The following is an 895-nucleotide window of genomic DNA, read 5'->3' on the forward strand; positions in this document are numbered from 1 at the left end:
GGCCACCTTGGTGGGAGTGGAGCTGACACCTCCGGTCACCTTCCGCCTGAGAGCCGGCTCCGGTCCCCTCTACATCAGCGGGCAGCACGTCTCCAGTAAGTACTGGGGTACCACCGCCCTGTGACCCCTCCCTGGGAGCTGGGGCTCAGCCAGCCTCTCCCACAGTGATGCCCAACCTCTCCTGGGATGAAGAGGAGGAGGAAGAGGAAGAGGGGGATGCTGAGGAAGAGGAACCAGGAGAGGAGTCCCCCGAGAAGCCCCCCAAGGGTCAAGCTGCTAAGAAGGGGAGCGCTGCCAAGGTCAGCACCTCCTTGGCTAGGGATGTGGGGTGCGGAGGGGTCCCCGTGCCGTGGGGCAGGGATGGAGACTCCTCCGTTGGGAGCTTCCCCGTGCCCTGATCCCCCGGGGATGGGCTCCTTTGCACCCCCAGGGAGCCCCAAACCCCTGTCTGTAACAGGGGTGAGCCGTGATCTTCATCCCTGGGGGAGGAAGAGTCACAGGCTCCGTAGCGCATCCCCATCCCACCTGTGCGTGCCTGACCCTGCCATCTGCGTCTTCCTCTCTGTCCCCTAGAAGAGGAGGCTGGAGAAGGAGGATGAGCTGTGAGTGTGATGGAGGGGGAAAAAGCACACACCCACCGACCCCCCCATGGAGCAGGGGATCCCCCACGCTGCCGGGACCTCGCACCCCTAATCCCAGCCCTCCCCTTCTCTCCCAAGCAGGAACAACGTCTCCCCCGAGGATCCCCTTCCCAACAAGGTAGGAGCAGGATGCAGGATGTCCCTTTGCATCTCCCGCTTACCCCATGGCAGCCAAACGCGGGGGTTAACGCTCATTGAGCAGGACTGGGGAGGGAAGGGGGCTGAGGTGTGATGCTATCGGCTGGGGGAACACC

General features: G+C 63.9%; 1 protein-coding gene across 1 annotated transcript in view; it reads left to right on the top strand.

Annotated features, from left to right (window-relative positions):
• The window catches only part of LOC104164696 (nucleoplasmin-like), a gene marked incomplete at both ends in the record, with an annotated part of 994 nt that extends 235 nt beyond the window's left edge, over positions 1-759 (top strand). Inside the window, 4 exons of the mRNA XM_009704106.1 lie at positions 1-95; positions 166-299; positions 574-602; positions 723-759. Coding sequence (XP_009702408.1) covers positions 1-95; positions 166-299; positions 574-602; positions 723-759 — 295 coding nt within the window. The remainder of the gene's footprint in view (positions 96-165; positions 300-573; positions 603-722) is intronic.
• Positions 760-895: the final 136 nt, after the last annotated feature.

This window comes from Cariama cristata, unplaced genomic scaffold, assembly GCF_000690535.1.
Source record: "Cariama cristata isolate BGI_N322 unplaced genomic scaffold, ASM69053v1 scaffold39427, whole genome shotgun sequence".
Lineage (NCBI taxonomy): Eukaryota > Metazoa > Chordata > Aves > Cariamiformes > Cariamidae > Cariama > Cariama cristata.